Source organism: Thamnophis sirtalis, unplaced genomic scaffold (assembly GCF_051295495.1).
Source record: "Thamnophis sirtalis isolate CommonGarterSnake01/CBP01778 unplaced genomic scaffold, rThaSir2_p1.2 scaffold_5, whole genome shotgun sequence".
In the NCBI taxonomy this organism is placed as follows: Eukaryota; Metazoa; Chordata; class Lepidosauria; order Squamata; family Natricidae; genus Thamnophis; species Thamnophis sirtalis.
Window position 1 is genome coordinate 35,467,431 of NW_028261385.1, and position 12,523 is coordinate 35,479,953.

Sequence of the window (12,523 nt, forward strand, 5' to 3'; positions counted from 1 at the left end):
GGGGTAGCGAGAAAGATGGCGGCGGAGGTGGTAGTACTAGTTGCAACAACCGCCGCCACAAGCTTGATCTGAGTGTGGGGAAGGGGAAGAGGCGCGTTCGGCTCCGCGGAAAGGCTGCTTGCTCATGGTCAGGGCTACCGGCGTGCGCGGAAGGGTGTGGGGCAGCTGGGCGAGCTGCTGTGCCGGCGGTGGCCAGAAGGGGACCGAGCGACGGAAGGGCTCTGGAAGGTGGCTTAGGCTGGGGCGACGTAGCAACAGTAGCGGCTCCGGAGCAGCGAAGCGTCTTAAAGCAGGTAGAGAGCGAGAGCTCCGGTGGTCTCGGCGTTCCGGCGAAAGAGCGGAGAGGGAAGTGCCTCCATGTCGGACAACCAAAGCTGGCATTCCTCCGGCTCAGAAGAAGATCCCGAGACAGAGTCGGGGGCGCCTGTTGAGCTCTGTGGAATCCTCAGCAAGGTAATAATAATGTTTATTATTTTTAAAAAGCCCCTTCGTTTCGTTTCCGCTGTGGCTCCTCGGGCTCTGCTTGGACGACCGTCTCTGCCTTAGGGAGCTCCACTTTGCCTTACCTGAGCTGCTGGGGGGGGGCAGTTTGTCTCTCCCCCCCCCAATGGTGGGGGGGGGGGTTGTGAAGGCATTTAGGGGCCAGGGCGGCACCTTCCGCGAAAGAAGCTCTGGCAGGCAACGGAGAGAGCCTGACGTTGAGTCACCTCGCGGGTGCCCACCGCCCGGGGGCGGCGCCGGCCTGCTGTCGGACTGCTTCCTAGTCCACGGGAGGGTCCCCGCACGTTTCCTCCGCCGCCCACCTCCGGAGCCCGGGGTGTGTATGTAAAATATGTATAATGCAAGTATGTATTGGGATGAAGCGCTTCGTCGCCGCCGCAGTCGAGAAAAAAAAAAAGACGCCGAGGATCTTTTATCCGAAGAGGGGCTGCTTGTCTCCGAAACGATGCATTCGCTGAAATGTCCCTTTTTCCTGGGGAAATTCCTTGATGGCTACCGGATTTTTATTTATTTATTTATTTTTGCTTGAAAGACTTGCTAAAATAACTTACACGCCTGCGTCTCCTTTTATTTATTTTTTCTTGTTTTAAAAGGAGGCATTTTTTTTCTTATTTATCCCTCTCTTTGCAAGTGCCTGGTAGAGTACTGTTGCAGACCACACTTGTAACCATTGCTTGGTTGACTAAATATTTTGGTGACCACCTTTGCTGAGGGGATTGCCCAGGTTATGTATATGAAGGAAAAGCTAACTTCATTGTTGTCCCCTGAAACAAAACAAAAATAATCCCAAGATTTCTTTCTATTTTTTGTTTTAATAAGGGGAAGAAAAATTATGTGCGTTTGCAATTAATAACGGAGTGTGGCAATATCAGACAAGAGTGTGACCTTTGGGCAAAGCATCAAATAGTGTCATAAAAGAGGCTGGTTGGAAGATAGTAGAAGTAGCTCTTCCTTTCAGATTTCAGTCTCTGTGCTCTCTAATCTGTATTATGAATCTTTGCTTTGAAATTAAAAGGGATGGGCATGGTCGCTACTGAGATAGAGATCACTTGGATTAGAAGTTTGGGGGTGGGGGAGGGGAAATAACAGAAAAGGCAATGGCAAGGAGTTTTGTATTGATGCCAAGAAAACTATGTTAATTTATCCATAAAGTCATTTAATATTGACCATAGTTTAAAGGAAATCTTACACTTTTTCTGAAAGTCATCCTGGGGAGAAAATGTTGCAACTCTAAAATTTCCTATTTTAAAAGTGCAGCAAATAGTTTAGGAAACAATGTATTTTTAGAAACACTGGCTTGTGAATTGCACTGGTATAAACAAAATCTAGTCAGTGCAATTATTTGCTAATAACTTACATGTTTCCTTCAAATATTCTTAAAAATGTAGACAAGCTCTCTTTCAGATATAGTTTGGTATTTTGTAATGGTGAATAGTGGGAGCACTGCTGATCTATTATAATGAAGGCTTTCCCTTAGATTTTTCTAAGAGCTCAAAAACCTCAAGTAAAAACTAAAAAGTGTATTCATTAAGTTGTAGCATTTTACTATACATGGTCCTTAGAAATGTGTAACTGGCTTAACACAAGAATGATGTACTAGACTAGGATGAAGAAAACTTGGGTTGATGTCCACACCTGGTGTTGGAGTTCTCCAAGTTACCTGAAGCCATTCATCTAAATCTTATTTTACAGGTTGTTGGTTGAAGGATAAATTTAAAAATATAATCAGCATAACAGCTTGAGCTCATAAGAACAGGTAGAAATCTAAAAAGTGGACAAAATCAGTATGGCATTTTAAATGTGCCTTATCATAGTTGTTGCTTTTTGTACCAGCTTGGTTTGACTGCAGTTGTAAAGAATGGATGGAAAAAACTGCAGTATGTATTCCAAGAACTTCACAATGTCTTATCTATCCATATTATCTTGCATATTTTTATTAATACTTTTGTTTGCCTTTTAGTAAATTCAAAGCAGATAATTCAGAATGAATAAGATAGTAATGGTGCCTTTTCTCTTTAGTTCAGATCAATATTTACACATATTTACAAGCTGTTCTTCTCATTTCATTAAATGTACTTACCTGTTAATAAAATTTTAAAGAATTCACAGAAATTCACAATTCTGTCATCCAATATTCATGATATTTCCTTGAAGATACAGTTATGATCTATTTGGTATAATCATTAAATTCTGAAATGATACTTCTGGAAATTTCTTAATCTTCTAAACTCTCTTAAGCACTTCATAGCAACTTTATCTCAAAGTTATATTAGTTTTGACACGCCAAATATTTACATTATAATTTTATTTATTTCAAGATATATCAGGCAGTGTACATCATAAACAGAAGTTACAGCAAACAATATATAAATACAAAAGCTAAAAATGTAAAATGGCAATCAAGTACAGGGCAAAACAAATAGAAGCGGACTGCCATTCAACCAACCCCTAACACTTGGGAGAAGAGCCAAGGGTCTTAAATGCTTTACCAAAGACAAGGAATGTTTGGGGCTGGAACCTGTCATATATTGGGTATAGGATCATCATTCCAGAGACCAGGGATAACCATGAAAAATATATATTTTTCTATATCCCATAAGATGACAAGACTTTTAAAAAAAGAACAGAAGAAGTGGAAGACTTCCACGGAATCTGTGGAAGCATGTGGCGTGGGCAAGTATTTTTGGGAGAAGGGGTTCCTCAAATAGAGTATTCTCTTCCCATATCATGTAGGTCTTTTATAGTTTTCTTGGACTAAGGAGGAGTTTTAAAAGTGTTAAATTTTCAATTCCAAAAAGCTGTCCGGAGCCTTTTGGAAATGGAATTGCATATAAATAATAGTAATAACTAAATTATTTTCCTACTGAACCATCCACATGTAATAGACTTTAGACTTTCCTAAGCTTTTTCCTAACCAAACAATTTCCTAGATTAATTAAAAGAGAAAGTTCTTGCTTTTAGGGTCATAATCTCAAAAGTCCAACATAAAAGGCCTATGGAAAAGGGAAGAGGCTTTGCTTTCTTCAGTTACCATTTTCTTATGACTTCCAAATATGAAAGTAGAGGATGATCTATGAGCAAAGGCTCAGAGTCCCCTCTCTTCTGTAAACTAATGGTATGCTGAACCTGCTTTGTTATTAGAGGGGAAACTTTCTAAAGAAATACTCTTGCTTATGCATCTGCTGCATGTTTTGTATTCCACTTCTCTGTGTTTTTCAGATATTTTATGTATTAAATTTATATGCCACTCAAGTCATAAATAATACAACTCTGGAGAGCTTACAAAATGATAAAAAGATAAGCATAAAATTAAGCCTTGAATAAGATTGTGGGATCCTTGGTGTTCTGAGCTTGATTGCTTCCTTGCAGATGTTTCATTACCCAAATAGATAACATCAGTGCAATGTTGGGTAATGAAGCGTCTGTAAAAAAACACCAAGCTCAGAGAGCTTCAAGGACCCCACAGTTAAACTATAAGATATAAGTATTCCCTTCTATTGTTACTTAAATAAGAACTAAAATCTAAGGGGACACACAGCACAGCACAGGGACAAACAGCACAGGGTCTTCTCTCTTATCCTGTCAACCACCTCTAGCAAAGAGCTCACCCATCAGGACCTCAAGCCAGGTTGCAAAACCAGGTTTTAAGGCCTTTACATAAGGCCAAAAAGGTGGTGCCAGATCTCCCCTCCAGTGGCAGAATGTTCCACAGGCAGGGACCATTGCAGAAAAGGCTCTTCAAAAAATGTTAGACAAATAATTGTTCAAGGAATATTTTTATATACCAACATGTGTCCCACATGTTTGTATATAATCTTATAACATTAAGAGTTCAGTCTATTATAGTCTAATATAGTCCATTGAATATAGTATTCTGGAGGGGTTCCTAAAGCTAAAATATGTTGACTATTTTGTGGTTAAATATTATATAAACCCAGCCAATGTAATTGGTTTATAATTCAGTGTTTTGCACAAACTGCAACAATTGTATTGCTTAAGAACTGTGATTCAACTAATTGTAGCTTGATATTAATTACTATAAATGATCAAGAATTGATAGGCTGCCTATACTGTAGCATTTAAATAACTTTATGGAGCATGTCATAAATTTAACTTGTCACTATACGGTGTTAGATGGCCAAGAACAAAGCACTGATATTAAAGACCATGCGTCCCTTAACCTATCTTCCCCAGGCAGGATTTGCCCATCATACACAATCTGGTCAGGACACAATGCTGCAAGTATCCACTCCTTGAAAGATCAAAGAGGTGACCTACACCTAATTGAATAGCAAAAGCAGAACTCATTTAGCTTGCTTCCAACACACTTATTTGTATGTTCATTCTCCAGTCTCAGAATCAGAGGATGAGTCCATAATAAAGACATTGGTATCTGGAAATTTACTTTCTCTGTTTAACCCCTTAATTGTGGAACAGTTTACCCCCCTATGGTCAGAACATAAGCACCTAATATCTTCCAAGTTGGATATGAAAATCACTGCAAAAAAGTGCTAGATTGTGTATCTGACTAAGAGGGAAAATATTGGCTAGTCTGTCTACTTGTTGGAGGCTTTAATAACAGAAGGCAAAAATAAGACAGTAATTGGGATACATGCTTCCAATTGATGAAAGTGTGTGCTGCTGAGGTCTGGCATGTTATAAGAATTTTCCAGTTAAGGTTTTGAAGCTGAGGCCATGTATATCACTATATGAAGTTATTTACAAAAAGTGAGTACAAGGTTTATATTATAATTAAAATAGTACTAATGTCAAATGTATCACATGCTTATATATAAATATGCTACATTCCATAATGTAGCTTGCAGAATGCTGTACAAGTTAATGTAAAATGGATCATATAATTTAAACAAAGCTCACTTCATTCTGTGCCCACATTTATAATGTGGAAATGTTACTATATAGTTAGTAGATATAAAAACATAAAATTAAAAAAGAATATTTACGTCATTGGATCACACCTTATTCTGGGCAAGAATCCAAATTAAAGTTTTCACAATAAATAGTCCAGCACAACATATATGCTTGCATACATCCGTTGAAGAGGACTTCTCTCCTCATTATAAATGTTTGCACTGTTGCCCCTTGTAGTGCTTAGAAATTTTTCTGAATGCTCATTCAAAATTTCTTCATATAATCTAAATTTATTGCTTTGGGGTGATAAAGAAACAGCTATTGGGTTTCTATGTGACATTCAAGGTTTTCACTTCCAAGGTTTAGCCTACTCCAGCCTATTCAAGATTCATTTTAAAGATCTCCTAATCCAATTCACTATGTTTCAATAATATTTTGGTAAATTTATTTACAGTATACGTCACTTCATTACAGCAGGCCATCACCCAGGTAACTGTCCTGCTTCTTTCTAAAGTCCTTAACCTCATCTAACTCCAGATGAGGATAAGAACCGAAACAAAATAATCAGGCAATCAGACACAGAAGCCCTACCTGTTGTACCAGAGGTGAGATGGTATTAGGAACCATTCCTTCTGGTGTGTGTAATTCCATCTTTAAACTGAAGGTTCATCTACCAACTATGAAAACACTACTAGTTCTGTGTGAAAAGTTAGAAAATAGGAAGTTAGAGAAGAATTCTCAGTTTATAGAGAAGCATTGGGCACAGGGAGGTCTATTCAGGGATTACCACATTCTGGAAATCGGGGTGGTTCAATATCAGCTATGCTGAAGTGGAAGCTGGCAATTCCCAATGAAATTCCTATCTGAGTATAATCTGGTATTAGAATTAGAATCCCATATGATCTTAACTTTACTTACATGCTACTCTGTCTTATCTGTGAAACTTGCTGTGAACCTTGACTTGGACTACAAACACTGCCTTTCCTGAACTTTAGCTACAGGTAGAACTCTATTTAATTTGTACTTAGATACTTTCAAATTATTCCTATAATGAGTGTGTGAACACACATCGATTGCACTAGCTTGGGTCTCTGAAGATTGCTAAAGGATAGAATGTTTTCTTGGAAGGAGCACTACTAGTTTATTCAGAATTTTAAATGTTGTATGCATTATATAAAATAAGGTCAAAGACTTACATAAATATAGAAAAAGGGGAAAAAAGAGGAGCTGCTTTTTAAAGATGCTTAATTTCAATCAATATGAGCTCAGGACCTTGCTTCTTCAGCCCAATAATCTCTCAGACATCAGAACATGTGTACAGAACTGGACTTCAACCATAAAATAACAGATTGGAAGGGACCTTGGAGGTTTTCTAGTCCAATCCTCTGCTCAAGCAGGAGACCCTATACCATTTCAGACAAGTGGTTGTTCAATCTCTTCTTTAAAATCTCTAGTGATAAGAGCACCCACAATTTCTGAAGGCACACTGTTCCACTGATTAATTTTTCTGTCAGGAACTTTCTCATTGCTAAATTGGTTCTCTCCTTGATTAGCTTCCATCCATTGCTGCTTCTGCCTTCAGATGCTGTGCAGCATCTTATTTGTGGCATCCCCTTAGATACTGGAACACTGCTATCATGTCACACATACACACACACACAGTCCTTCTTTCAATTAAATTAGACATACCTCTTCATATGTTTTAGCCTCCAGTCTCCGAGTTTCACTGAACCTAATGTGCAGTCCAAATTCATTAGATCCAGCCCTGCTACTGGCTGGGAATTGGATATTGTCTTTCTATTTGCCTTAAAGGAAAACACGCATACCCACCCCCCAAAGACATTATCGATACTGCCCCCTTCATTTATATCCTAACCTGCACCTTGGTGTTTGTTTGTTTTTTCTATTGTATCTTCCCATTACCTGGACAGATAGCTACTTTCCACTTAAGCTATCAAGTGGAATATGAAATAGAATTTCCTCATATTCAGTACCATTTCTTTGCCTGATAAATTTTCTACTTTAAATTGTTTATCAGTTGACTCCAGCCCAAGAGTAGGACAAAACCTCTGATCTTAAATCTCAGAAACCAAATATCCTATCAACATCTTTTGCACAACTAGTTTTTCACCTTGCATGAATTGGAAGCGTCCAGGTTCTCTGGTCTTCACAATTATGGGGATATGAATGTGTTGGTTATTTTGCAATGTAATTTATTCACATATTGATTAGGGGGACGGAATAATTTTCAGTGGAATTGATCAGTCTTGAACATTCATATTCTGTGATCCAGACAGATACCACACTTCATGAGCTAATTTTCCTGATGCCGATGCTGGGAATCCCTCTCCCCAATCAACAATTTCCACAGCTCTTATGCTTGCTTTCTTGCAGAACACAACAGTATCTTATCTGTTTTTAAGTGATTCACTTTCTTGTCTTCTGTTCAGCAGAATACTACTTTTTCTCTTGAAGAATCAAAGTCTGTTTTTTCTAGGAAAGACCAACAGTTAATACTTTGTTTTTCTGATTCCAGTTTTCATCCACTAGACTGTTTAATTTTCCTTGCTGAGAATAGCTTCTATGGTTACATTTTTTTTGTTTGATCTAATGCATTTTTGTTCTCTTTTCTTGTTAAGGCTAAAACTGACAAAACAGGAGCAAATGATTCCACAGATAGGATAGAACCATTACAGTATATAAATGTTACACAGGTGGGCCCTAATCTCAAGGCTGGAAATTGAGTGGCCACATTTCCATTGGAAATTTCAATTTCCGTGGAAAAAAGCAAGAGGAAAAAACTGCTTTAAATCCTTGAGCATACGTATCGTTAGGATTGAATGCAGTCTTCAGTTCATGCAAGACTATGTTGACATGTGAGCAAGTCACATGAATATTGGGTTAAGTATCTAAAGAATAGAAATGTATTGCCAAACCTGGCATGATATCTGTAGTTTATGAACAAAAACCTATTTTTTATTTTTTTAAGCTCTGCTATAAGTTTGCACTTAATAGATAAGGAAGTTTTAGGCAAGAACACAAGTATACCACAAACAATGCAAGTCATAACTTCTGAGATAATGTATATTCACCTTGAAGTTCATTTCTTAGGTCACCCCTACTAGAAGGGCTTTTCTTTTTTCTCTTTTCACAGGCTCTCAATTTAGCTAAGAACCCAATTCTTAGAGTGTATATTTGTTAGAAATTTGTTTGCTAAACTCAGTTGTAAAATTCCTATGAAGTTACTTCCTGGGAACTGAAAATACTCCTTTTATTATAATGTACAAATTTATTTATTATTGCTGTTGGTAACAATAGTTGTGCTAGAAGTATCCATACTGATAGTATAGTTTTTGTTCTAATATTTAGACAAGAATATGAAATTTTAAAAAAACACAGAGGAATATCCTTCTGTAATCTGATACTCTAATCCAGAGCTGTCAAACTCCCTGCCCACAAGCTGGATATGTCATATACAGGTCACGCCCATGTCCAGGTTAGTGAAGCGGTGGGACATCCCAATACATCACGTGACATACCCGTGACAGTGTGAGTTGACACCCCTGGTCTAATCCAAATGTTGGATTAGAAATGTTATGATCCCCACCAGTTTATATAAATATATAGTATATGAGGTAATAATGTCACTACTATAGTGATACGATTATCTGGAATTCATTGCAAAATTCAGCAGACCTGTATTCTTAGCTGTGAAGCTTTTTAGTAATGTTGGTGATTTTTAATTATTTCTTGAAAATAAGCCTTTCAGAATCTTGTTTATTTAGAGTTCTTACAAGATTTTCTGTTTTCTCTAAAGGTTCAAGAATATTTTACAATTATTTATAATTGTTATTTTTAATATATTGAATGGTGACAGTTACATTCCTTTAGAATAAACAGGATTCATTTTATTACAATAAAATTGAGCAAGTATATAAGAAAATAAATACATTTATTATCTGAGTATAGTGCCACATAAAAATATGCTCATTATTTTGCTTTATTCAAAAGTGCATATTTATTCTTTTTAGTGGACCAACTACATCCATGGGTGGCAGGACCGCTGGGTGGCATTGAAAAACAACACACTAAGTTACTACAAATCTGAAGATGAAACGGAATATGGCTGCAGAGGCTCAATCTGTCTTAGTAAAGCTGTCATCACAGTAAGTGTTTTCTTAAAGCTTGATTAGCCTTCCTCACTGATATATTTAATATTTTTTTAATAATGGTTGAAACAACAAATTGGTTTAATCTCACATTGGACAAAGTGGTAATACTTTTTAAACCGATCATAGAAAATATTTCATGTAAATCTGGTTTCTGAAATATACATGTGGAAAAAAGATGCTTGTCGACATATTTACAATTTAAAGAGACAACTTGTCTCTTTTAAAGTATAAAATTAAAACAACAAGTGAGCTATATTGTAAATGCAACCTTAAAAACATAAGGCATTTAAACTTGTATTAAATAGGGCTAATTTTTGTTTTGAATCTTCAGTATGTTTTAAGAGACATTTGATAAAGATATCTGAAGCATGATTAACGTTTTGGAAACAGAAGCATAACAGTTATTGAAGTATTGGTGGTGCTATTTGTTTTTGCTAATGTATCAGGAAGTATTTATGTGTTAATGATCAGATGATTTCTTCACATGCTACTGCTGGCTTGCCTTGGGAACAGCAATAATTACATAAAAGCTGTTTTTGTTCTGTCATTATGATTGCCTCCCTGATCTGCTAACTGACTAACTTGATAATTTCAGTGTTCCACAAGATCCCTTCTTCAGTTGTTTCATATATTTAATTTAAATTTTGCCTTGTAATATTCTCTAAGCTTTTAATCATTTATCAAAAGTTCCTAGTACTTTTTAAAATATTTTTTATTTTATTCAGAAAATTAAGATAAAATATAAACTCCAAAAACAGGAAAAGAAATTTTACAAAAACAAAACAAAGATAGACAAAATATTTTAAAAAGTGCATTAAATAAGACAAAAGGCAAAAACACATGTACTTATATTATCTCCTCTAGTTCAATATTGATAAATATATTGGAACAATGAGTCCCCACCTCCCTGGTGAAACAGGCCAAAATGTATAAACTTCTTCCTTTATTTGCAACCAATGTGACCTATCATCTATCTACTATGTGTAAAGGCAAAGCTGAAACAAAAGCAAAGTTCCCTATTAACAATTTATTATTGTATTTAATCTATGATTGTCTACAATGGTTTCTTATCTACCATAAATCACCACAATCATTATTATGATTGTCTGGGATCAAATAACCTCATTTGATTCTTAATAATAAAACTTCTGCTTGAGATTTTGGTTGAAAATTTTCCCAACAATTGTGTCTTATGCCCCAAAACCAAAACCTTTCTTCTTGATTCATTTCCCCCCCAAAAAATCAGTCCAAATGGTTTTCCAGATAGAGTTAAGTCCATTTCCCAATCACCATTAATCTTAAGAAAGTCCAATTCATCACTAATCGATTGTGTTAACTCCAAATTTGTAGAATCCATATCCCCTTCAACCTTCTCCAAGGAACCTGAAGTTTCCATATCATGATCCTTCTTTAAATCTTTAAAAAGCTATTTAGATTCCAATCCATCCAGTTCTGAGTTTGGTTTGATTAGGCTAGGCTATACTTGCTTGTGTCTGGATATCCTCTTTAAGTTGATTTAAAACCCTTGATATTTCATCAAACTTTTAACCAAAGTTTTCAATTTGACTTTATAAGTTGAAAAGCATCTTTTTTTTCAAAATCTTCCCAGAGAGCTTTATCTATAACTTGATACATGGTTTTCATTTTCAATATAGCCCTGTAACTGGGCATTTATAGTGAGACATAAACAGTTCCTTTCTAACAAAGTATCCATAAAGAATATTCAGATAATATTTCTCACAATAAAGGATGGAAATAATTTCCATGAAGCATTAAAAAATTAAACCAGAGGTTTTTAAAAAAAAATAAAGAAAATGTGAAATCCCTGTAGTGAAAATTCAATGCAAATAAAAATCCAAACAGGTCACTTCCACTACCCAGGAAATCTCTATTGACTTCCATAAGGAGAAAGCGAAAGTAATTCAGAACAGCAGTGAAACAGTGAAAAACATTAAAGAATTCACATTAAAATCCAGCAAGGAATTAAAGTAAATTAGCCTTCAATCAGATAATTAATTTTAAGAGAAAAATCAAGATAAAAAAGAAAATTCAAACAGTGCAGCTAAAACCCAAGCGCAATTTAAAAAGCTGAGAGGCAAGACAGAGACACAAGTCTCCAACCATCCCTATCAGGAATTGCAATCCTCAAATTCCTCTTCTCAGGAGGGTCCACAGTCATCCGAGAGTCATCTTGGGTTGTTCCTAGCAGCTCCCATTCAGATCTAGAGGGCCAGCTGCCAAAGAACCTACTTTGGCAACAAAATCAGCTGTTTGTCAATACAAAATCCACCTGCTGCTCAGGGTGGCATCTTGGGGGAATATGCCCCTAACACTTTATTTATTTATTTATTTATTTTTGAAATCCATAAAATTTGGAGAGTACTCTTCCATTTCAATATAGAACTATGTTTTGGAAAGGTACTGTATAGATAAATGACATTAAAAAACCTTAAAACAATGAAACAACACAACTGGCATGATTCCTGGTGAGATAAGTGCATGCATCCTTTTTTTTAAAAAGATCTTTTTATGCAGTGCTACTGATTTATTTGCATGTAAATGTATGCAAATTTAAAACTTATTATTCAATTAAAATATCTTTAATCAGGTCATAGACCTATTTAAAACTAATAAACTTGCAGTGTATATTTATTTGTTCAAGACTGATAGCAATAGCACTTAGACTTAGATATCACTTCACAGTGCTTTACAGCCCTCTCTTTAAGTGGTTTACAGAGTCAGCCTACTGCAACCAATAATCTGGGTCCTCCATTTACCGATTTCAGAAGGATGGAAGGCTGAGTCAACCTTGAGCCTGTTGAGATGTGAACTGCCAAATTGCAGGCAGCCGGCAGTCTGCAGAAGTAGCCTGCCATACTGCATTCTAACCACTGTGCCACCATGGCTCACTATGATTTCATTTCTGCCTTTAAATAGTGTCAACTTTTAAAAATTAAACATGTAAGTGTAATAAGATT

At 36.3% G+C, this 12,523-nt stretch overlaps 1 protein-coding gene across 2 annotated transcripts in view; it reads left to right on the plus strand.

Moving 5' to 3' along the window:
• The first annotated feature begins 50 nt into the window (after window positions 1-50).
• The window catches only part of CERT1 (ceramide transporter 1), a 67,965-nt gene continuing 55,492 nt past the window's right edge, over window positions 51-12,523 (plus strand). Inside the window, exons 1-2 of one of the 2 annotated variants that reach the window (XM_087715638.1) lie at window positions 51-453; window positions 9,405-9,539. In XM_087715638.1, the coding sequence (XP_087571764.1) occupies window positions 358-453; window positions 9,405-9,539 (231 nt within the window). In that variant the 5' untranslated portion in view covers window positions 51-357. The remainder of the gene's footprint in view (window positions 454-9,404; window positions 9,540-12,523) is intronic. The other variant, XM_087715639.1, reaches the window with a different exon arrangement.